A 26194-nucleotide genomic window follows, 5' to 3' on the forward strand; every position below is an offset into this window, starting at 1 on the left:
TCAAGTGGCTGGGCATGGTGGCTCACACCTGTAATCCCAGCATTTTGGGAAGCCAAGGCGTGTGGATCTCCTGAGGTCAGGAGTTCAAGACCAGCCTGATCAACATGGTGAAACCTCGTCTCTACTAAAAATACAAAAATTAGCTGGGCATGGTGGTGGGCACCTGTAATCCCAGATACTTGGGAGGCTGAGTCAGGAGAATCACTTGAACCCAGAAAGCAGAGGTTGCAGTGAGCTGAAATCGCACCATTGCACCCCAGCCTGGGTGACAAGAGCAAAACTCTGTCTCAAAAAATCAAAATAGGCTGGGCGCGGTGGCTCAAGCCTGTAATCCCAGCACTTTGGGAGGCCGAGACGGGCGGATCACGAGGTCAGGAGATCGAGACCATCCTAGCTAACATGGTGAAACCCCGTCTCTACTAAAAATACAAAAAACTAGCCGGGCGACGTGGCGGGCGCCTGTAGTCCCAGCTACTCGGGAGGCTGAGGCAGGAGAAAGGCGTGAACCCGGGAGGCGGAGCTTGCAGTGAGCTGAGATCCGGCCACTGCACTCCAGCCCGGGCGGCAGAGCGAAACTCCGTCTCAAAAAAATAAATAAATAAATAAAAATAAAAAATCAAGCAGACAGTATGCAAAACTGCAGAATCAAAGTTTCTGTGACAAAGAACGCTACTGTCCCTCACTATACATTCTTCCATTCTTCCTTTTAATAACAGATGTCCTCATTACCATCCAAAACTAAGTTAGGCACATAGATGTCCAACTACAGACACATTTCCAGCCTTTCGTGAAGCTAGGTGTGGCCATGTGCCTAAAGTTCTCACCAGGAGAATGTGAGCAGAAGTATTATATGCCTTGCTAAAAAGGAAGCTTGTTTGCCCTCTACTTCTCTCTCCCTCTCTTTTTTTTCTTTTTTAACTGGAATGCCCTCTATTTCTCTTTCTGCTTCCCACAGGGTATAATGAAGTCATCAAGGTCAGCCAGCTTCCACTATAAGGATAAAGACAACATGATAAAAGACAACAGAGTAACAAAGGGAAAAAACCTAGGTCCCTGGCTCACCTTGTGTATGAAAGCCTGAATATTTACTCTGAACTGTTACGTGAGAAAGATTTCAATTAAGATCTTCTTTGGGCCACATATTGTAGAGTATCTTTTTTTTTTTTTTTTCGAGACGGGGTTGCCCAGGCTAGAGTGCAATGGTGTGATCTCAGCTCACTGCAACCTCCGCCTCCCAGGTTCAAGCCATTCTTGTGCCTCAGCCTCCCGAGCAGCTGGGATTACAAACGCGCACCACCATGCCTGGCTAATTTTTGTATTTTTAGTAGAGACAGGGTTTCACCATGTTGGTCAGGCTGGTCATAAACTCCTAACCTCAGGTGATCCACCTGCCTTTGCCTCCCAAAGTGCTGGGATTACAAGCGTGAGCCACCGTGCCTGGCCTAGAGTGTCTTTATTATAGAAGCTCACCCTAGGTATTAATAAACTCTCCAAACTCATTTACTCTAAGGTCACATGATTATATTGTAAATGAGGCTACTATAACTCCTGATTTTGCAATTTTTCTGTTGTGTGGATATAAGGATACTCTGGGAAATTCTAGTGGCGATTCCCTGGCTTTTAATGTATGATGGGTCATTTGGTCTTTTTCAAGTTCACCAGACTAGGACAAAAAATAATTATGCTAAGAAAATCCTTGTATCCTTAATAATCCAGACAGACAGAGAGAACTTGGCCTGTGCCAATTAACCTGTTCATCACAGAAGGAAGGAGAAAAACAAAAGAGTGAAATATACTTGGAAGGGTGTTGAACAGGGAAGTTGGAGAATTATGTGCTTTGGAAGACACTCAACAAGGAGAGTTAATAGGTTGCAACCACAAGGTCCCGATATCTTCTAAAAGACCTTACTTCTTAGCTGCCAATGTGTTCAGGCGTGATGACTCAGTTTCTGTTTCTCTGAACATCAATACTAGGGTCTGTATAATTTCAATGCATGCCCTAGAAAATAAAACGATAAAAGGCAAAGAAATGGCATGATTTCATTAGAAGCTCAGAATTCCATGAAAGTAGTAATCTTTGCTAAAACTGCTTCCAGATACCCATACAGAAAAAAGTACAGGAAATAAACTCTGTACATCAAATTGCTAACATTGGTTAAGTGCCTACTCTGACTGCTACACAGTAAATACCCAAAAACATTTGCTGGTCGGGCGGGGTAGCTCACACTACTCATGCTGTAATCCCAGCACTTTGGGAGGCCCAGGTGGGCGAATGGCCTCAGCCCAAGAGTTTGAGACCAGCCTGGGCAACATGGCGAAACCCCACCTTTACAAAAATTAGCTGAGTGTGGAGCTCAGGAGGTCAAGGCTGCAATGAGCCATGATCATACCACTGCACTCCAGCCTAGGGGACAGAGTGAGAACTTTTCTAAAAAAACAAGAAAAAAAATTGTTGAATGAATGAATAGCTGGATGTCAGTACTAAGTCATTTTTATATGTATCTCTTTTCCAAAGTTTTTAGGATTATCACACACTGTTTTAAAATTATTGTTTAATTTTTAATATTTTCAGAAAGGTAATATTTGGCTCAAAATGTCAACGGTAAAAAAGAGAATACAGTGAAAGCTTTCTCTCCTCCAGATACCCACTTTTCCCACTTTGGGACAACAAATATTATTAGTTTCTTGTGCATCCTTCCATTAAAATTAGAACAAAATGAGTTCTATTTTTTAAAATCCACAGGAAGAGGCCAGGCACGGTGGCTCATGTCTGTAATCCCAGCAGTTTGGGAGGCTGAGGCAGATGGATCTCCTGAGGTCAGGAGTTTGAGACCAGCCTGGCCAACGTAGTGAAACCCCGTTTCTACTAAAAATACAAAAATTAGCCAGGTGTAGTGGCATATGCCTGTAATCCCAGTTGCTTGGGAAGCTGAAGCACAAGAATTGCTTGAACCCACAAGGCAGAAGTTGAAGTGAGCAAAGATTGTGCCACTGCATTCCAGCCTGGGCAACAGAGTGAGACTCTGTCTCAAGAAAAAATAAATAAATAAATAAATAAAAATAAAATCCACAGGAAGAAAAACTTGCAGTGCCATTAATCATTAACATAGCATATATGTTGTCCAGTGTCTTCCATTTATCTTTAACACCCTAGCAAAAAAAAAAAAAAAAAATCGATGATTATCTAGTTAGAACTTACACCAGCTCATCAACCCTTTGGCTTTGATTTTGAAGTGCATTCTTATCCCTAGACTCTGGCAAGTACTCATGAAGTTTGTTTACTAGGAAATAGAAAAGGTCACTGGTCTGTAAAAGCAAGTGGGAAAGACAGACAGTAATTAAGGTATCTGTTGTTAAAATTCTCTACTCTCATGTACTAAAAATATGAATAAATAATTTGTTCTTTGATTAGAGAAATGAATTACAATATCTCCCATCAATACTAGCATAACCCAAATTGGAAACATACTTCTTACTTACAACCAAGAGACCACTGTCCTGGTGAGCAGAGGAAGGGCTACGGGGCAATGCTGGGAGATGCAGCTTAGGCCTGGCTTGACCATTAACCTTGAAAATCATCCAGAAGCAGGTGTGTCATCTCAGGCAAGTCATTTAGTCACCTTGAAAAATGGGGCTCCTATAATTTCTGCCTTTCCAAAGTAATTTGGCCTTTGTGAGGATATAAAGAATAAGCAAGCTCTCGTTTTAAAATGTTTACTAACACAAAAACAAATGTACAGCACTACGCTAGGTTATGGAAATGGTGCAGAACAATATTGATTCTTCTGATAATACAGTGGAAATGTAGATTGCCATTTCTGTCCAAATAAACACTGACTTAGAGCTGGGGAACCCATTTTTTTTGTGTGTTCCTGTCCAGTCTCTTGAGAAATCGAGCATGAAAATAAGCGCTGGCCCATGAAATCAGGCAAGTCGGCATTAATGAGAAATGTAATGTAATTGCTTTTCTTTTCTATTCCTCTATTGTTCAGTTTTCCCCCAGGATTTTGGTTTACTAGTGACAATTTAGGCTTTTTGTTTAGAAAGTGTGTGTGTCCCCTTATTCAGATAATATGGCATGAGAAGAGGCTGGGAATGGCTTGGAGAAAGGAAAAAGAGGAAGAGGAGCAGGATGTATACCAGATACTCTTAGAAGTGCTTGGGCTTTGAAAGAAGGAAGGACTTGGCCGGACGCAGTGGCTCACGCCTGTCAGCCCAGCACTTTGGGAAGCCGAGGCGGGCAGATAACTTGAGGTCAGGAGTTCGAGATCAGCCTGGACAACATGGCAAAACCCTATCTCTACTAAAAATACAAAAATTAGCTGGGTTTGGTAGCATGCGCCTGTAATCCCTAATCCTAGCTACTTGGGAGACTGAGGCAGGAAAATCACTTGAACCTGGGAGGTGGAGGTTGCAGTGAGTTGGGATTGTGTCACTGCACTCCAGACTGGGCAAGAGTGAGTGAGACTCCGTCAAAAAAAAAAGAAGAAGAAGAAGAAAAAGAAGTGCTTGGGCTTACCCAGTGCCTGATAAATTAGCATAGTGTGGCAGTTTTACAGACTGACCCTGGAGCTATATTCTTTGAGCTCAAATCCCAGCTCTGCCACTTGTCAGTTGTGTGACATTTGGCAAATTACTTATATTCCCTGTCACTCAGTCTTTCAAATGGGGTTAATAATATCACCTCAAGGAGTTGATATTACGTTTAAATAAGATAGTATGTATTTGTAAAGTTTCAACAGTGCTTAGTACATAACAAGTGTTCAATAAGTGTCACTTGTTATTATGACCTCTCACCTGCTCACTGATTCAAGAATTTTCATTTATAAAATACCTGAAACAACATGGAAAAATCTCACAAATATTATGCCAAAAGAAGCCAAATGCAAAAGAGTACTTAGTGCAGAATTCCATGTAAGTGCAATGCTAAGAGAGGCAAAATGAATCTACAGTGACAGAAAGCACATCGATAGTTGCACGAGGCCAGGAGTGTGAGAGAACTGGCGGCCAAAGGGCACAAGGTGATATTCTGGAGTGACAGAGACACTCTAAATTTTGATTGAAGTAGTGTTAATAGTTATAAGAATAGAGACATTTGTCAAGACTCTTCAAACTGTATCTTTAAATATGGGTGCATTTTATTTCATGTAAATTATACCACAATAATTTCTTCAAAGAAGATAGTTGAATGGCCAATAAGCACATGAAAGATGCTCAACATCACTAATCACTAGGGAAATGCAACTCAAAACTACAATGAGATATTATCTCACACTCATTAGGATAGCTACTATTTAAAAAAAACACAAAATAACAAGTGTTGGCCAGGATGTGGAGGAATCAGAACCCTTATATACTGTTGGTGGGAGTAGAAAATAGCACAGACACTGGAAACCAGTATGGTGGTTCCTCAAAAATTTAAATATAGAATTACCATCCAATCTAGGAATTCTATTTCTGGGTAAATACCCAAAAGAATTGAAAGCACCGTCTTAAAGAGATATATTGCATACCAATGTTCATAGCTGCATTACTTACAACATCTAAAACATGGAAGCAACCCACGTGTCCATGACAGATAAATGGATAAGGAAAATGTAGTGTATACATACAATGGAATATTCTCCAGCCTTAAAAAACAAAAAGGAAATTCGGATACATTCTACAATATGGATTAAACTTGAGAACATTGCACTAGGTGAAATCTCAGTCACAAAAAGACAAATACTATATCATTTCAACTGTGTGAGGTACGTAGAATAGTCAAAATCACAAAGACAGACAATAGAATGGTGGTTTCCAGGGGCTGTGGGTTGCAGGGGTGGGATGGGGAAAGAAATGGAAAGTTGTTGCTTAATGGGTGGAGAGTTTCAGTTTTGTAAGATGAAAAGTGTTCTGGAGATGATGGTGTTGATGGCTGCACAACATTGTGAATAAACTTGATACCACTGAAATGTATGCCCAAAAATGATTAAGGAAGTAAATTTTGTGTTATGTATATTTTGACACAATTTTTAAAAATGGAAAAAAAAATCATATGAAGAAAAAAAAAGTTTTGTTTTTTTTTTTGAGATGGAGTCTTGCTCTGACGCCCAGACTGGAGTGCAGTGGCACAGTCTTGGCTCACTGCAACCTCCACCTCCAGGGTTCAAGCGATTCTCCTGCCTCAGCCTCCCAAGTAGCTGGGATGACAGGTGCATGCCACCACGCCTGGCTAATTTTTGTATTTTTAGTAGAGACTGGGTTTCACTATGCTGACCAGGCTGGTCTTGAACTCCTGACCTTAGTTAGGTGATCCACTTGCCTCGGCCTCCCAGTGTGCTGGGATTACAGGCATGAGCCACCGTGCCCAGTGGAAAAAATTTAAACTAGAAAAAGAAAATATTTTATCTACTCATTTATTCATTCACTGAATGCATAATTACTGATTGACAGCTATGTGGCAGGTATGCTAGATAATGAAATAACATCTTCAGCAAAACAGACAGACATGTGTCTGTTCTTCTAAAACTTGGGAGTTTAGTCAATCTACGAAAAAGCGTTCTTGGCCTGTAATTTCACGCCTGCAATTCCAGCACTTTGGGAGGCCAAGGCAGGTGGATCATTTGAGTCCAAGAGTTCAAGACCAACTTGGGCAACATGGTGAAATCTCTACAAAAAATACAAAAATTAGCCCAGCATGGTGGCATGTGCCTGTAGTCTCAGCTACTTGGGAAGTACTCATCTACTCAGCTACTTGAGCCCAGGAGGCGGAGGCTGCAGTGAGCCAAGATGGTGCCACTGCACTTCAGCCTAGGTGACAGAGTGAGATCCCATCTCAAAAAAAAAATGAAAACGTATTCTCATAAATTGTACCTTCAAAAAAATTAAAAAATAAAGACCACTTAAAAGAAAAAGTATGCCTCAATAAAGTTCATTTTAAAAGGGAGGGAAAAAACTATATAATATATATCTTTATATCTATAATATATATCACTCTATATCACACCATATCTATAATTTTATATCCATAATATGTATATTATATATGTGTATAATTTTCCATCCTATTACAGGAACCAAAAATTAGAGATGCCTGTGACAGTTAATTTTAGGTGTAAACTTGGCTAAATTAGGAGTACCTAGAGAATTGGTAAAGCGTTATTTCTGTTATGTCTGTGAAGGTATTTCCAGAGGAGACTGGCATATGAGTTGGAGAACTGAGTGGTTCTGTCTCTCTGGAGAATCCTAATACAGATTTTGGTACCAGAAGTGGAATTGTTGCTCTAAGGAATACTTAAAAATGTGGAAGTGGCTTTGGAATTGGTTAATGGATAGAGGCTCGAAGAATTTGGAGGAGCAACCTAGAAAAAGCCTAGAATGCAGTAATTGGAGCATTAAAAGTGATGCTGGTGGGGGCTCAGAGAAAGAGGACAGCTGTAGGGAAAGTCTGAAACTTCTTAGACATTTCTTAAGCAAAAGAGTGAAAGATTATTCTCCAGCTTTAAGACAATATTATTTTCCCTGTTGGGTTTTGGACTTACTTGGCCCTTTCCTCTTGCTTATAGCTTCCTTTTGGAATGGGAATATCTATCCTCCACGCATCCCACCACTGTATTTTGTAAGTAGATAACTTGTCTTGATTTACAGGCTGACAACTGGAGAGGAATTTGCCTCAGGATGAATCCTACCTTGAGTCTCAACAATACTTGATTTAGATGACAATTGATAATTTGAACTTATGAGTTGATGCTGGAATGAATTAAGATTTCTGGAGCTATTGGGAGGGAATAAATGTATTTTGTATGTAAAAAAGACATGAATGTTTGGGGCCAAGAGCAGAACGCTGTGGTTTGAATGTGGCCCCCAAAGTTCATGTTTTAGAAACTCATCCCCAATGCAACAGTGTTGAGAGGTGAGATCTTTAAGAGGTTGATTAGGTCATAAGGCTTCTGCCCTCACAAATAGATTAATGTCATCTGCCCTCACAAATAGATTAATGTCATTATTGTGGGAGTGGGTTTCTGATGAAAAGATGAGTTTGGCCCCCTGCCACCCTTTTTTTTGCATGCTCTTTTGCCCTTCTGCCATCTCATGGGATGACACAACAAGAAGGTCCTTACAAGATGCCAGCACCTTGCTATTGGACTTCCCTGCCTCCAGAACTGTCAGAAATACATTCATTTTCTTTATAAATTACCAAGTTTGTGATATTCTGTTATAGCAACACAAAACAGACTAAGACAATGGCCCTAATCTCTCCACCCCAGTATGGGTTTCTAAGGGAACTTCACAGAACGTATGTTTTCCAAGAAATATAGCATGAAGTTGAAAAACCACTGCTTTACCTTAAGGCTATGATAACAATTTAAATTAAAAAATCTTAAAGGATGTTGACTTTTATTAGTCATATATGCTAATTTTGTGAAAACAAATCTGAGGATAGATTTTGGTTGTGGATGAGACAGAAGAACCTAAGGCTAGCGGGTTTGATGGCGTGGTTGGGGATAGGGCCGAGGAGGACTCCACTAAAGTGTAGAAAGATCGCAAATAGACTAGCCATTTACTTTTTTTTTTTCATACTTTAAGTTCTGGGGTACATGTGCAGAATATGCAGTTTTGTTATACATGTGCCATGGTGGTTTGCTGCACCCATCAACCCATCAGCTACCTTAGGGATCTCTCTTAATGATATCCCTCCCCTAGCCCCCTGCCCCCTGACAGGCCCCAGTGTGTGATGTTCCCCTCCCTGTGTCCGTGTGTTCTCATTGTTCAACTCCCACTTATGAGTGAGAACATGCAGAACGTGTTTGGTTTTCTGTTCTTGTGTTAGTTTGCTGAGAATGATGGTTTCCAGCTTCATCCATGACCCTGTAAATGACATGAACTCATCCTTTTTTATGGCTGCATAGTATTCCATGATGTATATGTGCCACACATTTTCTTTATCCAGTCTATCAATGATGGACATTTGGGTTGGTTCCAAGTCTTTGCTATTGTGAATAGTGCCGCAATAAACATACGTGTGCATGTGTCTTTATAGTAGAATGATTTATAATCCTTTGGGTATATGCCCAGTAATGGGATCACTGGGTCAAATAGTATTTCTAGGGGGCCGGGCGCGGTGGCTCAAGCCTGTAATCCCAGCACTTTGGGAGGCCGAGACGGGCGGATCACGAGGTCAGGAGATCGAGACCATCCTACTAAAAATACAAAAACTAGCCGGGCGAGGTGGCGGGCGCCTGTAGTCCCAGCTACTCCGGAGGCTGAGGCAGGAGAATGGCGTAAACCCGGGAGGCGGAGCTTGCAGAGAGCTGAGATCGTACCACTGCACTTTAGCCTGGATGACAGAGCAAGACTCTGTCTCAAAAAAAAAAAAAAAAACAAAAACAAATAGTATTTCTAGTTCTAGATCCTTGAGGAATCACCACACTGCCTTCCACAATTGTTGAACTAATTTAAACTCCCGCCAACAGTGTAAAAACGTTTCTATTTCTCCACATCCTCTCCATCATCTGTTGTTTCCTGACTTTTTAATAATCACCATTCTAACTGGTGTGAGATGGTATCTCATTGTAGTTTTGATTTGCATTTCTCTGATGACCAGTGATGATGAGCTTTTTTTCGTATGTTTGTTAGCTGCATAAATGTCTTCTTTTGAAAAGTATCTGTTCATATCATTTGTCCACTTTTTGATGGGGTTGTTTTTTCCTTGTAAATTTGTTGACATTCTTTGTAGATTCTGGATATTAGCCCTTTGTCAGATGGGTAGATTGTAAAAATTTTCTCCCGTTTTGTAGGTTGTCTGTTCACTCTGATGATAGTTTCTTTGCTGTGCAGAAACTCTTTAGTTTAATTAGATCCCATTTGTCAATTTTGGCTTTTGTTGCCATTGCTTTTGGTGTTTTAGACATGAAGTCTTTGCCCATGCCTATGTCCTAAATGGTATTGCCTAGGTTTGCTTCTAGGATTTTTATGGTTTTAGGTCCACCTTGAGTTAATTTTTGTATAAGGTGTAAGGAAGGGGTTCAGTTTCAGTTTTCTGCATATGGCTAGCCAGTTTTTCCAACACCATTTATTAAACAGGGAATCCTTTCCCCATTGCTTGTTTGTGTCAGGTTTGTCAAAGATCAGATGGTTGTAGATGTGTGGTGTTATTTCTGAGGCCTCTGTTCTGTTCCATTGGTCTATATATTTGTTTTGGTACCAGTACCATGCTGTTTTGGTTACTGTACCCTTGTACAGTTTGAAGTCAGGTAGCGTGATGCCTCCAGTTTTGTTCTTTATGCTTAGGACTGTCTTGGCTATGCAGGCTCTTTTTTGGTTCCATATGAAGTTTAAAGTAGTTTTTTCCAATTCTGTGGAGAAAGTCATTGGTAGCTTGATGGGGATAGCACTGAATCTATAAATTACTTTGGGCAGTATGGTCATTTTCACAATATTGATTCTTCCTATCCATGGAATGTTTTTCCATTTGTTTGTGTCCTCTCTTATTTCCTTAAGCAGTGGTTTGTAGTTCTCCTTGAAGAGGTCCTTCATATCCCTCGTAAATTGTATTCCTAGGTATTTTATTCTCTTAGTAGCAGTTGTGAATGGGAGTTCACTCATGATTTGACTCTCTGTCTGTTATTGGTGTATAGGAATGCTTGTGATTTTTGCACATAGATTTTGTATACTGAGACTTTGCTGAAGTTGCTTATCAGCTTAAGGAGATTTGGGGCTGAGATGGTGAGGTTTTATAAATATACAATCATGTCATCTGCAAACAGAGACAATTTGACTTCCTCTTTTCCTATTTGAATTATTTCTTTCTCCATTCACTTTGGCCTTTCATTTTTGACAACCGAATTAGAAGATCTGTTTTAGCCCAGGTAAGAACATTCTATTAAATAATGGCTGCAGTGTTTTCAAGTATAAAACAGATCATGAAAGCTTCATTTTTAGACATCAGATTAGGTTAATATTTCACAAGAGAACAGATTTGCAATTCAATATTACTAGCTTACAGCACCTGGAATATGCATGCATTGTATTTGGCCTGAGGGAGAATACAAAAGTAAGTAAGATATATACTTGTCCTACAGAAGCTTATAGCATATTATGATAAATAAGAAAAATGTACCAATAACTATAGTAAAAGGGAGGATATGTGCTAATTCTTGATTGTAGGAACTGTATCATAATCATGCTGTATTTCTAATACCTGTCACCAAGCCTCACACCGATTAGGCATGAAACCTGTCTGATAATTGTTAAAGAGGAAGTGCTATGAAAGATGTCATAGAACTACATTGTTCAACACGGTAGCTACTGGCCACAAGTGGCTATTTAAATTAATTTAAATTTAATAAAATTAACATTTTACTTTTTTAGTCACTGGCCACATTCAAGTGCTTAAAAGGCACATGTGGCTAGTGTCTGCTGTATTGAACAATGCAGATTATAAAACATCAAAGAAAGTTCTATGGCACAGAATTGACAGAGAAGATCAAAAGGAGGAAGGTACTAAAGTTCCCCATTCGGCATGACAAGAAAGGTAGAAAATGGCATTTAGGCTTAGCCTTGATGAATGTGTATGATTTTTAACAAGAGAAATTAGAAGAAGAACAGTATTCTAGAGAAATCAAACAGCAGGGAGAAAAGAGAGCTAAGGAGAACAGGTATCCAAGTTATCCCACATGGCTCGATCTTGTAGGGGACAGAGGTGAGAGAGAAGATGAAGTGGCTGGTCGGGTCTGTTAGTTCTAACCTTATTCTCTTTCTCTCCATCCATTTTTTGCTCCACAGCCTAGGCCACAGGTACTAGCCCTGTTTTTACATTGGAGATGCTTAAATGACCTCTAGACTAACACTGGTGCTGATCCCATTAGGAGTACACATCAACATCCTTCTTAATCTGACCCTTAAGTGGTACTTCAGTTCTCCTACCTAAACATGCACTTTAAATCCAGTCCCTGATTGTGTCCAGTGTATCTGGGTGGACTTTCTCTTTGGGCACTGTCCTAAGTCCTTTCCCAGTCCTCTCCCAGCTGCTGAATTTACTCTTGACAATCTTTATGTCCTCACATTCCATAAAACCTCCGTCCCCACACCCTAAATAAACAGATCTTCCTGGTGCCAAATGTTTGTGCAGACATCCAGGTGTAATTCACCCACGTGCTAAAATATCCTGATATTTCATTTAGCTCACGCTTATGGCCCTCACTCTTAGGCACTGTGCCTTTTCCAGGAGCATCTACATCTGGATTCGTTTTCCCAGTGCCCACCTTATCCAGATGGTAGCCTGATACGGTCCGGTTCTGTGTTCCCACCCAAATCCCATCTTGAATTGTAATCCCCACTGCCGAGGGAGGGTCCTGGTGGGAGGTGATTGGATCATGCTTGCTTTTTTCATGATAGTGAGGGAGTCGTCATGAGATCTGATGGTTTAAAAGTGGCAGTTTCCTCTGCACATTCTCAATCTCTCTTGTTGCCATGTAAGACATGCCTTGCTTCCCCTTCGCCTTCTGTCATGATTGCAAGTTTCCTGAGGCCTCCCAGCCATGTGGAACTCTAAGTCTGTGGCAGGCCAGGTCTTCATAACAGCTGAACAGACAGGCCTCCATAACAACTGTTCCTGCGCTGACTGAGTGGTTACATTAAATATTAAAAGCTGATAGAGCCAGTGTCCTTACACAAAGGCTGGGAGGTAACAAAAGCCCACCAAGAGTTTTTCCTGGGCCTTGTAGCATGACAAGATAATGAAGGAATTCTTAACAGGACCTGTTTAGAATTAAACGAGTTTTACTGGGGGTCTGAAGAAACTCCCCAGGCCTCCACAAACAAGTTTATTGGTGGTCTGAGGGAACTCCCCAAACCTCCGTGGTTTAGTAGGAGGCAAGATAAAGGTAATCACCCCAGGACCTGGACGCATTTAGATTAAGTAAATTTACTGAGGCCCCAGAGGAAGGTCTTAAGGACCTTCCTTAGGTCCTGATCTAATCTTAGGCATAGATTAAAAGAAGTTAATCACTTATGGCTTTAGATGAATGCACTTACATGTCGACATATAGCTTAGAAGGTATATAAGCTCTGGAAAACCTTGTAATTTTGAGTTGGTCTGGTGATAATTTCGAGGCCTTTTCCCTGTTACTGGTTACAGAAATAAACTCCCTTCTTTCCCAGTTCATCTGTGTCTCATTATTGGGCCATGAGAATAAGCAGCCTGACCCTTGGTTTGGTCCAGGAACAAGTGAACTAAACCTTCTTTCTTTATAAATCACCCAGTCTCATGTAGTATTTTTATAGCAGTGTGAGAATGGACTAATACACAGCCCCTTCCTGATAACCCCAGCCTACTAAAATAAAGGCCATACCTGTCCAAATTTGAAATCTGTGATTAGGGGAGAGCCTTAAATGAAGAAGCCAAAGTCTGTACTTCATTTAGTAAGGACAGTCGCAAGAAACTGTTGAACAAGCAATCAGGGTTGTAGATTAAATTGATACTGTGTGTGGGATGGACTGGAGAGGTTTATTTGGGAAGAAGATAATCCTAATTTATTTACCCTTTCTACATGAATTCCATTCCATCTTCATAATCAAGATGGATTGGTCTTACTTGGTTGGTCATATTTTCCACAATCTTCTGGAGTTCTAGAGTCAAAACTTGGATGCCGTATTCCTCACAGGATCTATCCAGCACCAACCATTTTAGACTACACAGTACTATATCATCCTTACCTGAGTCTCAGTGTCTCAGTGTGGTGGGACATTTGGTATATTACTCTCTCCAGCTTATCTGCCTTCACCGTACTGATTTGCTTGGAACTGTTCTAGCTTTCCAATATTGCAGGAATTTCCTTAGTCTCAGGCAAACTGGAATAGTTGGTCACCCTAATCTGGGCAAACCGAAATGGTTGGTCACCCCACATATGAAGGACCTAGAAGCTAATAAATGGCCAGGACTGCCTTGTACGGTTGGGAGTGCACATGCTTTACCATTGCTCAGTAAAATGATGGCAGCTACTTATGTGATCAGTGGCCAGAATTAGGATAAAATATGTAGCAATCAACGTGAACGCAGCCCTAGGCAGGGCTCACCCTGTCACCTAGGCCTCATTAACGCCACACCAGGTTACTCACCTGGGCTTCTTAACTCTTTCACCTGAACCTGAAAATGAGGCATCTGTAATTTACTGAGTGAGAATGAGGTTGCCTTGCCTCCCCAGGAGTCACATTTTTAAAAATACCAGTCCTATACTCAAAAATAATTTTTAAATTATTTTTTACAGTACAGAAAACTGCACAATAAAACATCTTGAAATCAGCCAGGTACAGTGGCTCATGCCTGAAATTCAGCACTTTAGGAAGCCAAGGCAAGAGGATCACTTGAGCCCAGGAGTTTGAGACCAGACTGGGCAACAGAGTGAGACCTTGTCTCTGTTTAAAAAATAAACAGGCAGGGTGTGGTGGCTCATGCCTATAACCCCAGCGTTTTGGGAGGCCAAGACAGGTGGATCACCTGAGGTCAGGAGTTCAAGACCAACCTGGCCACCATGGTGAAACCTTGTCTCTACTGAAAACACAAAAAATTAGCTGGGCGTGGTGGTGGGCGCCTGTAACCCCAGCTACTTGGGAGGCTGAGGCAAGAGGATGGCTTGTACCTGGGAGGCAGAGGTTGCAGTTAGTTGAGATCATGCCATTGCACTCCAGCTTGGCGACAAGAGCAAGACTGTCTCAAAAAAAATAAAAAATAAACAAAAACTTCTTAAAATCTATTTTCCCATCTCACTGTCTATATATCTTGCATGCCAAAAATGTTCCTCCTAATATCTCTCCGTTGGCTCTGCCAACCCAACGCATGGGAGCTACTTTTTGCTACCACTCCCTTCTCTTCCCATCTCCCCTCGACACACGCATATACATTACTGATTACATCACAAAGTATCCAGCATTAAGACATGACTACATTAAATTTTATCGACATTTAAAAATACAGCATCAGAATACAAGACAACACTTATTTATATTTTAATTTATGCTTATATTTTGTAAACAGGAGACACAAGCTTTAAAGATTAAAAATAAAACAAAACACTTACCTTCCAGAAAAGCCTTTTCAGAATGAAGTTTTTCTGGGCTGCTGCTTTAAGTTCCATAATTAAAGGAAGTATCCTCCTCAAAGAATTGTCTTTAAGAAAAAGTTCAGATTTAAGTTGACTGAAGTGCTTAATTTTCTCCTCAGATCTACAGAAACAGAAGAAAATTTTCCACTTAAAAAATGGTAAGAAATAGCAGTTTAGGAATATCGATGATTACTGACAGGTTTGTTAAACTTTGTTACTAATGGGCTGTTCATATAGTTTTATTCTTCTAGCCTTAGTACTCATCAGTAGTGAAACTTGCTCCCCACAAATTGAACTGTTTTTTACTCTCCAAACATAGTGTTTTGCCCATGCCCCTTAACTCAAGCTGTTCCTATACCAGGAATACTCTCATTGTCCCTAGTAAATTTCTGTCCCTCTTTCATTTACCATAATCCATGAACCTTTATGTAATATTTTTCTTTCAGTCAACTAGCTTTTTTTTTTAAAAAAAAAGTTTATAAAGAAAATGTTGTGTCACTTTCCAGGGAAAACCAGTATCACTTTGTGTAAATGGCATGAAAGCACCATAAATTCTAAGTCAATGCTCCATGGTCTGAGCCTGAAGCTGGCTTCTCTGTGAGGAAAGGGCAGATGAGCATGTGTTCCAGAACTGTCACTAGTGGCCCCAAGCCGAGAGGTTCTCCCTGATGAGATCAGCCTAGCTGGAAAAAGGAATCACATATTTCCACCATGGAATTCAAATTTGTTTCATGCCATATCAGAGTACTACCTGGAATCATCTCCCATTACTGAACCATGTGCATTCCACACTTAAGGAAAAGCTGGCTTAGCAGAAAAGCCTTCTCCTCAGATCTTTCCCTAATTCCACCAATAAATGCAGCCCTTCTCCCACTGCAGTTTTTTCACACTCCTAGTATCACATTAATCCCGTTTCACTCATTGTAGTTAGTTACTCGTGTACCTATCCTAGCCCCTCAGCTGACTTTCAGCAACTTGGAAAAAATGTCTCCGGGTTAAATATTGTTTCCACCTCCCACTGTGCTCAGCAATAACAACTTGCGCTTAAATGGGCCGGCTCTGGCCTGAGTGCTTTCCGTAGACTCGTTCTTGCACTGAGCTGGCTCTACTGTGGGGACCGAGCTGGCAATTACCATCGCATTTTACAGGAAGTTGTAGGGAGGTTTAAGTAACCTGTCTACGCTCACACAAATTCAGAGAGCCAGGGTGCAAGGTAACAGTAGGAAAGATAGTTCATGTTCTATGTAGATTGATGGAATCTTAAAATTTCTGACTTGAAGTAAAAACATTTTTTACCACTTACTCCAGAAACCTATACCAGCCGTTTATCCCAATACTAGCTACTGCATGGAATGTTGGTACTTGCCTACTACCTCCCGCTTTATTTTAAAAACATCTAAGATGTTCTCCTTTGTCCAATCAATGAGTTGCTCTTATTAACCTGAAAATTAAGACTTTTTTTGAAAAAATGGTCTCTTTTCTAGTGGAGGTGCTGGAGGGAAACTGATCATTATGAATTCAATAATAGCAAGCAGAGAGGCAGAGGAGCATAATGATTATGAGCATGAAGACTGAGGTCAGAATCCTAGATCTGCCCCGACTCAGTTAGGTCATTATCACGGTCAAGTTACATAGCTTCTCTGTGCCTCAATTTCCTCATGTGTAAAATAGGAATAACGATAGTACCTATCCAAATGTGCTGGGTTTTTTGTTTGTTTGTTTTGAGACGTACCTCACTCTGTCACCCAGGCTGGGGTGCCGTGGCGTGATCTTGGCTCACCGCAACCTCTGCCTCCTGAGTTCGAGCAATTCTCCTGCCTCAGCCTCCTGCGTAGCTGGAATTACAGGCGAGCACCACCATGCCCAGCTAATTTTTTGTATTTTTAGTAGAGATGAGGTTTCACCATGTTGGTCAGGCTGATTTCAAACTCCTGACCTCAGATGATCCACCCACCTCCACCTCCCAAAGTGCTGGAATTACAGGTGTGAGCCACTACGCCCAGCCAAATGTGCTATTTTGATATTTTAGTTAATGCATGTCTTCATACACACTAAGTGTTTGATAAATGGTCTCTAAATAAAGCAGGAATAAGTTTGAGATCCTGCTTCGCTATCCACTTCTAATTACCACCATATTTCATTTAAAAAATAACTATGAAATCCCTCTACTCTTTTAGAACTCCAACAACAGAAATGTAGATTTTACAAACAAAAGAGCTTAGAAAAGCAAAAACTCAAATAAGATACAGTATCAGCAGAATTATTTTGAAATTGATTTTCCTGTTTTTTCACTTGGAGTCAGCAATTTGCTAAGATCCGCAATAAAAATAAACTGTTTTTAATCCTTTGCCAACTAGGATAATAGATTGTAATGCCAAACTAATTTTTTAATGGCCAAAACAATTTTCACAGAAAACAGCATACTAATCTCTTCAGACTAAAAATCAATTCATACATAAATGGAGGTCTCATACACATCATAAATTCAAGTTAGAGTACACATTCTATATTACTGCAGATAAGTTATGAATAATAATTTCTTTGAGGATTCAGAAAATGTTAGCTTATACATAGATGACAAACTTCATTTGACTGAAGAAATAAGAAAAAGTCGAATGCCAGAAGACTCCATTATTCAATTTAGGAATAAGAGGAAAATCTATACTAATGTTAACAGATACTCTATTTTCATCAGGTGGAAAACATAAATTCACCAAAATAATGTTGTAGGAAGGTGTTTCTTTTTTTTTTGTTTTGTTTTCTTTTTGGGGGGGTGGTTTAGACAGAGTCTTGCTCTGTCACCCAGGCTGGGTTCAAGCGATTCTTGTGCCTCCTGAGAGTAGCTGGGACTGTAAGTGCATACTACCACACCTGGTTAATTTTTGTACTTTTAGTAGAGACAAGGTTTTGCCATGTTGGTCAGGCTGGTCTCAAACTCCTGGCCTCAAGTAATCCGCCCACCTCGGCCTCTGAAAGTGCTGGGATTACAGGCGTGAGCCACTACACCCAGCCTCAGGAAGGATTCTTAATCCAATAATAAGCTCTATTTTTCCTGTATTTTTTCATCTTTCCAGACCTTTACTATAAATAATAGCTCACATTTGTAAAGCACTGGAAAGGCTCTTCCTATAGGATCTCAGAAGCACTGTGTATGATTTTCACAGTGGTCAGTTTGCAAAACCGTCCCATCTGTGACACAGTTATGAATTGAAAACCTAAAGGATGTTTATTCCTTTTAAACTGAAGATGTCTTGCAGGTAGAGGCTATTTCTTGTGTATCACTGCATCCTTCACAGTGCATTTGAAATCACTGATTTTAAGTATGTTGCTTTCAGGAAATAGTAAGAAATACGCTTTTCCTGAGCCAAGAGAGTGGTAGAACTCATCCTTCTTGCCTTCAGGAATAAATTTCAAGCCACCCACACACAGAATTTGAGTCTTTTTTATTATACAATTAGCTTTAAAATCACTTTAAAACACCAAAATGAAAACTGATGCTTTAGAGTAAACATCTGAACCCCTATAGAAATTTTAAGCCATCCATATAACATTTTAAAAAAGAAATTCCAAATATTATGTCACTTAACTCTTAAATACCTCAGAATGCATCTGTAAATAAAATCAACGCTTTCTTACAAAATGATTATCACCTCCTACAAAATTATCAAAAATTCTTTGTTATTGCTAATACTCAGTCTTTTTTTTTTTTTTTGAGATGGAGTCTTGCTCTGTCACCCAGGCTGGAGTGCCGTGGCACAATCTTGGCTCACTGCAACTTCCACCTCCCAGGTTCAAGCGATTCTCCTACCTCAGCCTCCCCAGTAGCTGGGATTACAGGCATGCACCTCCATGCCTGTCTAATTTTTGTATTTTTGTAGAGACAGGGTTTCACTATGCTGGCCAGGCTGGCCTTGAACTCTTGACCTCAAATGATCTGCCTGCCTCAGCCTCCCAAAGTGCTGGGATTACAGGTGTGAGCCACCATGCCCGGCAGGACTCAGTCCATTTTCAAATTGTTCTATTGACTTAAAAATGTGTTTTTATGGCTGGGCGTGGTGGCCCAGGGGTGTAAATCCCAGCACTTTGGGAGGCCAAGGTGGGAGGATTGCTTAAACCCAGGAGTTCCAGACCAGCCTGGGCAATATAATGAGACTCCATCTCTACAAAAAAAAAAAATAGAAAAAATTAGCCAGCCATGGTAGTGTGTGCCTGTAGTCCCAGCTACTCGGGAGGCTGAGGTGGAAGGATTGCTTGAGCCCAGGAGGTCGAGGCTGCAGTGAGCTGTGATCAAGCCACTTCACTCCAGCCCTGATGACAGAGTAAGACCCTCTCTCAAAAGTAAATAAAATACAAACGGTTGGGCATGGTATCTTATGCCTGTAATTCTAGTACTTTGGGAGGCCCAGGCAGGTGGATTGCCTGAGCTTAGGAGTTCGAGACCAGCCTGGGCAACATGGCAAAACCCAGTCTCTACTAAAAAAACTACATGAAATTAACCAGGCATGCTGGCACATGCCCGTAGTCTCAGCTACTCAGGAGGCTGAGGCATGAGAATTGCTTGAGCCTGGGAGGCGGAGATTGCAGTAAGCCAAGATAGTGCTACTGCACTACAGCCTGAGTGATAGCAGAAGACCCTGTCTCAATACATACATACATACATACATACATACATATATACATACATACATACATAAAAAAGAAAATGTTTTCTTACATTTGGTTTGTTAAAATCAAGACTAAATAAGATGCTTCTTATATTTGCTTGTTATGTTTCTTAAGTCTTTCAAAAAACTTTTTTCTATATCACATCATCAAGCAATAAAATTTTTTATTATGGAAATTTTCAAACATACATCAAAGTGGAGAAAATTTTATAAGAAATCTCATGTACCCGGCTGGGTGGTGGCTCATCCCTGTAATCCTAGCACTGTGGGAGGCTGAGGTGGGCAGATCACCTAAGGTTAGGTGTTCGAGACCAGCCTGGCCAACATGGTGAAATCCCTCCTCTATTAAAAATACAAAAATTAGCAGGGCATGGTGGTGCATGCCTGTAATCCTAGCTACTCAGGAGGCTGAGGCAGGAGAATTGCTTGAACCTGGGAAACAGAGGTTGCAGTGATCCGAGAGCGTGCCATTACACTCCAGCTTGGGCAACAGAGCAAGATTCCATCAGGAAACGAGAGGAGAGGAGAGGAGAGGGAAGGGAGAAACGAAGGGAGAAAGGGAGGAAGGAAGGAAGGAAGGAAGGAAGGAAGGAAGGAAGGAAGGAAGGAATCACATGTACCCATCACCTTGCTCTAATAATTTTCAATATTTTGCCAATCTGGTTTTATCTATTCTCTTACATACACAAACACACGTATATACTTTTTTTAAAATTGAACTAAAATATATATAACAAAGTTTCCCATCATGTCCATTTTTAGGTGTACAATTCGGTGGCATTAAGTGCATTCACAGTGTTCTACAAGCATCACCACTATCCATTTCCAGAACTTTTTCATCTTTCCAAACAGAAATTCTATACCCATTAAACAATAACTCTCCCTTCACCACTCTCCCCAGCCCCTGGAGATCTCTATTCCATTTTCTGTCTCTACAAATTTGCCTATTTTAGGTACCTCACATAAGTGAAATCATGTATTTGCCCTTTTGTATCTGGCTTATTTCACTTAGCATGATGTCTTCAAGGTTCATCCATGTGGTAGTAGCAGAATTTCCTTCCTTTTTAAGACTAGCATACTCACACTGTTTGTTTGTTTGTTTGTTTTTGAGATGGAGTCTCGCTCTGTTGCCCAGGCTGTAGTGCAGTGGCGCCATCTCAGCTCACTGCAGCCGCTGCCTCCCAGGCTTAAGGGATTCTCATGCCTCAGCCTCCCGAGTAGCTGGGATTACAGGTGTGTGCCACCATACCTGGCTAATTTTTGTATCTTTAGTAGAGACAGGGTTTTGCCATATTGGCCAGGCTTGTCTCAAACTCCTGGCCTCAAGTGATCCTCCCTCCTTGGCCTCCAAAAGTGCTGGGATTATAGGTGTGAGCCACTGCACCTGGTTTATCATACTCACACTTTTAAGTCAGATTCAGGTTTAACTGTTTTAACAAAAATAATTCATAGGTGGTGCTGTGTATTTTATATCACATCAAATAATGAGGCACACAAAGTCTGGCTGTCTCACTGAAGTGATACTAAGACAATGGCTTTAGTTATTTACAACATGATCCCTCCATTTTGAAGTTCCCCTTCACCCTTTTTTTTTGTTGTTTGTTAAATCTCTTTTTCTGTTAAAGACAGTCTCTTTCTGTCACTCAACAGCCTCCATCTCCTGGGCTCAAGTGATCCTCCTACCTCAGCCTCCCAAGTAGCTGGGACCACAGGCACACCCAGCATTTTTAAATTTTTTTGTTGCCTAGGCTGGTCTCAAACTCTTGAGCTCAAGCAATCCTCCCATTTTGGTCTCCCAAAGTGCTGGGATTATAGGCATGAGCCACCATACCTGGCCCCATTTCACCTTTCTGTCTAATGGTTTCATCCACTGAAGATTGTTAAATGAATTTGTCATTTCATTACAGGCTAAAAAATGTAATTTTCTAATTCTATTAAGACTTCCGCATTTATTAGCTGGAATTCTGTAAAATGAAATTTGTACTCATCACCTAGGGCTACTTGGTTATCCTGAACTGGTTACGGTTCATGGAGGAAAGGAAGAATATATTATTTTTTTCCATTTGTTTGATGATTTGCAGAGTAATGAATTGGTGCCCTATTTTTTTCTAATGTTCCATGTGTTTTATTTCCTTGGAGGTGGGGAGGGAGGGCCCTCTCTGTATCATGCATCGTTATACACTTCTGAATTTTTATATATTCATTATGTTTCAATCATCTCATTTCTTATTTTTTTCTTCTTCTTCTTATATTTTGCTCTTTCACCCAGGCTAGAGTGATCTCAGCTCACTGCAACCTCCACCCCCCAGGTTCAGGTGATTCTCCTGCCTCAGCCTCCCAAGTAGCTGAGATTACAGGCGCCCGCCACCACACCCAGCTAATTGTATTTTTAGTAGAGATGGGGTTTCGCCATGTTGGTCAGGCAGGTCTCGAACTCCTGACCTCAGGTGATCCACCCACTTCAGCCTCCCAAAGTGCGAGGATTACAGGTGTGAACTACTGCACCCGGCCTCATTTCTTATTTTTTTCTGATGCTCAAGTTGTCCCATCTTTGGTTACTGGGAGCTCCTTCATGTGGGTTCCTGTGCCCTTTACTTAGGGCCCTGTCCTTGCTTTCTGGAATAAACTGTTTCAGACTCATTTTGCGTATGTCCTGCCCGAGACCTAGAATCAGCCATGCCTCTAAGGAACGTTGGTCCCTTTTAGTGGGGAATGAATATGCATCTTTTAAAATTAACTTACTCTCAGCTCATTTACATGACTCTCCAATATACTTCATGACTTATATGATATCAAAATTGCTAACACTGTCAATTCACCGAGTGCTTACTGTGTGCAAAGCACTTTTTCTTAAGTAAGAAAAAGACCAAGAGTAACAAGGCATAGTCCTTGCCTTCCAGGGGTTCACAATCTAATGGAAGAGAGAGTCACATCACGAGTAACTAGTACCATATACCTGTAGTAGTTACCATATAGCCAACCTGTGATAAGAATATAGTAGAACTCTGAAGTCTGGATACAATTCAAACTCCTTAGCCTTGCATATAGGGCCCTTTATGCTCTGTTCTCATAAGTAGTAGAGACTACTTATGATCAGTATTCTCTATCTTATCTTATTTATCCATTCATTCTAGGGTCCCTGCCCTTAAGGAATGTATTGCATAACAGGGCAGCAAATAATGAAACAAGCCATCATAATGCAGACTGGTAAGTACTACAAGATGTGTGAGCAGGCCAGGCGTGGTGGCTCAACTCTGTAATCCCAGCACTTTGGGAGCTGAAGGGAGAGGATCATGAGGTCAGGAGTTTGAGAGCAGCCTGGCCAACATGGTGAAACCCAGTCTCTACTAAAAATAAAAAAATTAGCTAGGCATGGTAGCGGGTGCCTGTAATCCCAGCTACTTGGGAGGCTGATGCAGAATTGCTTGAACCCGGGAGGCGGAGGTTACAGTGAGCCGAGATTGCGCCACCACACTCCAGCCTGGGCAACAGAGCAAGACTTTGTCTCAGAAAAAAAAAACAAAACAGAAAGAAAAAAAAGTGTGAACATAGGACGTTATGTTCTGGAGTGTCAAGAAAGATTTTCAGAGAAAATGATCAATAAGCTGAGACTCGACGAGCTGAAGTTATTCAGGAAGAGCTGAAGTTATTCAGGAAGAGGAAGAAGAGTACAGTAGTGTTCCAGAAGAGGTGCCATCATGATAGGCTCCAGAAGGAAGAGAACAGGGAGCTTCCTGAGAGTTGTGAGAAGTTCATTTGGAGCAGGAGCTTAGGGCAAGAGTGAGGATGGATACAACAGTTGAGGACAGAAACATAAAAAGAGATGTCATACATATTTTTTGTACGCTGTTTAGACTTTCACTTAAGGGCAATGGGAAGCTTCCTGGGAGGAGTTACATGATCAGATTTGTGCTTCAGAAAGATTCCTCTGTTGTAATGGAGAATGAGCTGAAGAGGAGCAAGAATGAAGGCAGACGGACCAGCTAGGAAAACACTGTAGGAGCCCAGAACTGAGATAACTGGGCCTGAGCGAGTGGCCATGGAAAGAAGTGGACGTTATCCAGAGATAGTAAAGGAGCAATACATAAGGCATGCGGTGAGTGGCTGGATGCCGGAAACGGTGAAGGGGAGAGAGGAGGCAAGGGTGACTTCCAGGACTCTGGCTCAGGTGATCTGGGGATAATGACATCATTCCCTGTGTTAGGAAACACAAGAGGAAAGTCAGGTTCCAGAGGGAAGATGCTGAGTTCTCTTTTGAATATATTGACTTTAAGGTTCCTATGAGACATACAGAAGATGTCCAGTGGATACTTGTGTTTGCGGACTTAACTGTCAGGGCAGGCAGATGAGGTAGAGATATAATTGTGATAGCCACACATACAACACAGAGTTAGGGGAGGCAAAGAGGGTCGGGCGCGGTGGCTCGCACATGTAATCCCAGCACTTTGGGAAGCTGAGGCAGGAGGATCACCTGAGATTAGACCAATCTAACCGACCTGGCCAACATGGCAAAACTCCTGTCTCCACCAAAAAATACAAAAATTAGCTGGGTTTGGTGGCGGGCACCTGGAGTCCTAGCTACTCAGGAGGCTGAGGCAGGAGAATCTCTTGAGCCCAGGAGGTGGAGGTTGCAGTGAGCCAAGATTGCGCCACTGCACTCCAGGCTGGGAAACAGCGAGACTCAGTCTCAAAAAAAGGAGAGGCAAAGAGGAGAGAAAAATCCCCCATAGAACTTTATCATACATCATCACTTCTTACCTATATGGCTTTTGACTTCCAATAGCGGGACTGAACTCACTAGCATAGAAGGGATCTTGTAAAAGGGTAGCTTTCTGAAAAAGGAAAAAGTAGAAATTGTTAGAATTTTTATTTACTGAAGATCAATTCCACCTACCTTTAGTCAATATTATATATCTATTCTTTAAGCCCTCCTATAGTACACGATTTGTTTATAAAACTCATTCTAGTGTTTAATAATACCACAGGGAATTTTTTCTTATCTAGTTTTTTAAAAGTTTTAAATATAACACTTGCTCATTATAAAATGAAATCATTTATCAAAATCACACAGTTTAGATAAAGTAAAGGATAAAGGTTCTCTATTTTTCCCTACCCCTTCCATCCCACTATGCAACGTGTCTGATCATGGAGCCAGGTGCCATGGCTCGCACCTGTAATCTCAGCTACTTTGGAGGCTGAAGCAGGTGGATCGAATGAGTCCAGGAGCTGGAAGCTGCAGTGAGTTATGATTGTGCCACTACACTCCAGCCTGGGCAACAGAGCAAGACCTTGTGTCTGACATTTTTTAAAGTATCTATCATCTGTTTGGTTTAGGTCCTTTGAGGCATATAAAGACATATGAATTATAAACACATAAATTTATAGTATTTATATATGTTTATAATATATATTTAATCCTAAATTATATCACATATATTAATCTGGAACTTGATTTAACCTAATATATGGTGGATGATTTTTCATGTCTGTGTATATAGATTTACCAATTTATGGCCTGGCGTGGTGGCTCACACTTGTAATCCCAGCACTTTGGGAGGCCGAGGTGGGCAGATCATGAGATCAGGAGTTCGAGACCAGCATGGCCAATATGGTGAAACCCTGTCTCTACTAATAATACAAAAATTAGCCGGGCATGGTGGCACATGCCTATAATCCCAGCTACTCGGGAGGCTGAGGCAGGAGAATTGCCTGAACCTGGGAGGCGGAGGTTGCGGTGAGCCGAGATCGCACCATTGCACTCCAGCCTGGGCAACAAGAGGGAAAATCCGTCTCAAAAAAAAAAAAAAGATTTACCGATTTACTTCAATTTTTTTTTTTTTTAAGGAGACAGGGTCTCACTCTGTCACCCAGGTTGGAGTAGAGTGGCATGATCATACCTCACTGCAGCCTCAAACTCCTGAGCTCAAGCAGTCCTCCTGCCTCAGCCTCCTGAAGAGCTAGGACTACAGACATGTTCTACCATGCCAGGCCAATTTTTTACTTTTTATTTTTTAGTGGGGATGGGGTCTTGCTATGTTGACCAGGCTGGTCTTGAACTCCTGGCTTCAAGCGATCCTCCCTTCTGAGCCTCCCAAAGTGCTAGGATTACAGGCATGAGCCACTGCATCCAACCAATATCAATCCTTTTAATGATTATTTAGTATTCCATAGCATAGATACACAACACTTTTGTTAACTATTTCCTATGGAGTTATTCTCCCTTAAATCTTTAGTATGAAGATTAAGAATAACTATGGAGTTATTCTTCCTTAAATCTTTAGTGTTGCCATTTCTCATTTATTCTGGGTCCTCAAAATAGACATACAGTGTTCAGCAATTTCTTTAAATAATCTTTTATTTATGTTGGGGTTTAAGACATGTCAGAAGGAATTTCTGAAATGTTGCTGATTTGACACTGCAGACAAGCTTTTTTTTTTTTTTTTTTTT

General features: G+C 41.0%; 1 protein-coding gene across 2 annotated transcripts in view; it reads right to left on the reverse strand.

The window, feature by feature from the left end:
* Positions 1-26194, reverse strand: part of LOC105502623 (chromosome unknown open reading frame, human C12orf56) — a 115905-nt gene that overhangs the window by 17494 nt on the left and 72217 nt on the right. Inside the window, exons 5-8 of one of the 2 annotated variants that reach the window (XM_011929222.1) lie at positions 24506-24579; positions 15060-15204; positions 3200-3306; positions 1910-1999 (exon numbers count right to left, since the gene is read on the reverse strand). In XM_011929222.1, the coding sequence (XP_011784612.1) occupies positions 1910-1999; positions 3200-3306; positions 15060-15204; positions 24506-24579 (416 nt within the window). The remainder of the gene's footprint in view (positions 1-1909; positions 2000-3199; positions 3307-15059; positions 15205-24505; positions 24580-26194) is intronic. The other variant, XM_011929223.1, reaches the window with a different exon arrangement.

This window comes from Colobus angolensis, unplaced genomic scaffold, assembly GCF_000951035.1.
Source record: "Colobus angolensis palliatus isolate OR3802 unplaced genomic scaffold, Cang.pa_1.0 Scaffold80, whole genome shotgun sequence".
Classification (NCBI taxonomy): domain Eukaryota; kingdom Metazoa; phylum Chordata; class Mammalia; order Primates; family Cercopithecidae; genus Colobus; species Colobus angolensis.